Genomic DNA, 2,871 nt, shown 5'->3' on the forward strand with positions numbered 1-2,871 from the left:
AAGAATGTTGTACAATACTCATGTGGCGTAAACTTTGATAGTGAATATAACCGCCGAGGGAGCGACTATGAGTTTCCACATGGCGATTATAACAATGAATATAAATATAAATTCTCACATGGTGAATATGACAACGAATATAAATCTCATGGTGGTAAATACAAATCTCTTGGTGATGAATACAAATCCCCATATGACGAATATAAGGATGGATATAAATTTCATGGTGATGAATACAAATCTCCACATGACGAATATAAGGATGGATATAAATCTCTTGGTGATGGATACAAATCCCCACATGATGAATACAAGAACGGATACAAATCTTCCGCTGGCGAATATAACGATGGATATAAATCCTCTGACGACAAATATAAATCTCCATATGGTGAATATAACAAAGGATATAAATCCTCCGATGACAAATACTCCCCTCCACGTGATGAATATAAACTACCAGGTGGAGGCCATGATTAAGTGATCACTAGCCAATCCTCACAACAAAGCATCATGTACTATTATAAAATACTTCGATAGTGGCAAGATTAATACTAGTAATTGTCTTGCTACTTTAAACCTCGTTGTAACAAGTATGAATAAAACACCATTCAATTCATAATTTCATATGGATGGTTGGTCATGTAATATCTTGTTGTACAATATATTGTGATACAACTAATATATTTCCATATCTTATGTGTGAAGCTCTGAGATTCTTAGAAGCTCTTTAAAATCTTGAAGTAATACTCATTATCCATGATTATGTTATCAATATATGGTAAATAAATGTTCTCTAAAGCTTTCAAATCAATGTAATTGAAAAAATAATATATGCTTGAAGTTGTCTTATACTACTTGTAAAACATATAAAGATTCAAACGTTACACTTTAAAGTGAAACATTCAATGTGTACTTTAAGTGACATAATTATATTAAAGTTAAAATTTTCAAGATTTAATTCAAACTTTAATAAATTGTTATAAGAATGGTAATCGTATAAAGGGCTACGAGTAACCATATAAAGGGTTACTAATCCTCATAGTTGGGCATAATTAAGAAAAGTTCAATCGACTTCAATTATTAACAAGCTAAATAAGAAAATGCACTTAAAGTAAGATATATTTAGTGGTGATTGCTTAAATGTAATATTATTTACATAGTGAGTTTCTATGAATTATTTCCTTTTAAAGTTTATTTTATTATGTATTCAGTCATATTACTATTGTTTTGAGAAATGCCCTGTTGACTATCTCTTCGATTTCAGATTTTTAGAGGTTTTATAGATAGTCTTGGAATTTGAGTTATGTATTCTCATCATGCATATATTGTACAATGATAAAAAAGTTCATAGATTAGATACTTTTATATAAATTTTCTGAATATTTACTTAAACATCAGAATATTATATTTACTTTTTATGAAATTGCTTTGAGCCACACATTATTATTTGAATAAGAAAATATTAGACAGTCAAAAATTGGATCGTGACATTAAATTTCTTCTTATTCCACAACTTATTCGTCAACTACTCAGTGTCCCTAATAATTTATTGCATTTTGAAATTTAAATTATGTAAACTTTGACTAATCATCATATCAAAATCAACATTTGCTGACTTTTTCCTGAATAGGCTTTTTATTTTGTCAACTAATGAAGTTGTATTACATCCATAAGCTAAGGTCATCTACTTGTTTTAGCAGGTCACGTATTTTATTTTTAAAATACAAATTTCATATTTTGATGAAACTTAGTTACATGTAGAAATCTTAGTGTAAATTAAAGAATTCTTTAGACTGATGAGGTACATAACTTAGTTTCGTTTGATGTATATTTGTAGCTACGATTCTCGATGGTATCGAGGCAAAATTTTCCAACTAATTAATCTCCTTGGTTAGACGACCTTCATGATTGAACATCTATAATGTATATTTATAGCTATAATCTATAATCTATATGTATAATATATTAAAAAGTGTGAAAACCTTTAGAAAAGTGATTTGAACTTTTTACCCTTCATTAAAAGACTCTCATTTAGACAAAAGTATCTTTTCACTATTTACTTCAACTTATAATTTAATTATTTTTTATTATATGGAAGAAGAATTAATTAATATTTTACTTCCTACTGTTCCATTAGAAAAATACTCCTAAAATACAACTTTATTAAGGAAATACTTCTATAAATATTAAGATGCACGTTAAATTAGAGAACAAACCGGTTTGCCTATTGAGAGAGTATGATTAATGTTCATCTAACGTGATGCGATTACATATATAGATTGGTGGATGCTTGATTTTCTAACCCTCAACTTCTTCACTGTTTTGTCAGTATAATTCAACGTGTGTGTATACATATCTTCTTTGTTTTCATTTAAGTCATTCTTTAGGATCAAAATTTTCGCTCAGACAAGAATTAGTTTGATCAAAATTGAAGTTTTATGATCACTATTATATTTTTTTATAGTTTACAGGTTGTAGATGAACGTCGGTTGGCTTTGACGAATTTCTTGTGTAAATGTTAGGTATAATTGTATTGTTTGATAGCTTTATTATCTTATTGCTTTATTTTGATTTACAGATGTTAGATGAATGTCGGTTAGCTTTGAGAATTCTTTTTAGTTAAAGGTTAGATTTAATTGTATTATTGTAATATCTCTATTAGTTTATTATTTTGTGGTAGTTTACAGTCCGTAGATGAATGTCGATTGACTTTGAGAAATTTTTGTGTAATGCCCCGAAAAATGGATCCCGGAGCGTCACACGGTGCTTGAGGCTACGAGTAGCCCCAAGCTAACCCTTTGAGCCATTTTTATTCAGTTCAACACAAATCAACGGGGTTTTCATAAATAACCCTCAAATATCAACAGA

The 2,871-nt window shown here is 29.0% G+C and overlaps 1 protein-coding gene across 1 annotated transcript; it reads left to right on the forward strand.

Annotated features, from left to right (window-relative positions):
* Positions 1-58: 58 nt before the first annotated feature.
* LOC107864369 (DNA-directed RNA polymerase subunit beta'') lies at positions 59-480 on the forward strand (the record flags this gene model as incomplete). The annotated part of the gene is made up of 1 exon (XM_047403741.1): positions 59-480. A coding segment is annotated over one exon (422 nt), but the record flags the coding sequence as incomplete, so codon positions are not given.
* Between the last annotated feature and the right edge of the window lie 2,391 nt (positions 481-2,871).

Source organism: Capsicum annuum, unplaced genomic scaffold, assembly GCF_002878395.1.
Source record: "Capsicum annuum cultivar UCD-10X-F1 unplaced genomic scaffold, UCD10Xv1.1 ctg47504, whole genome shotgun sequence".
Taxonomy (NCBI): Eukaryota; Viridiplantae; Streptophyta; class Magnoliopsida; order Solanales; family Solanaceae; genus Capsicum; species Capsicum annuum.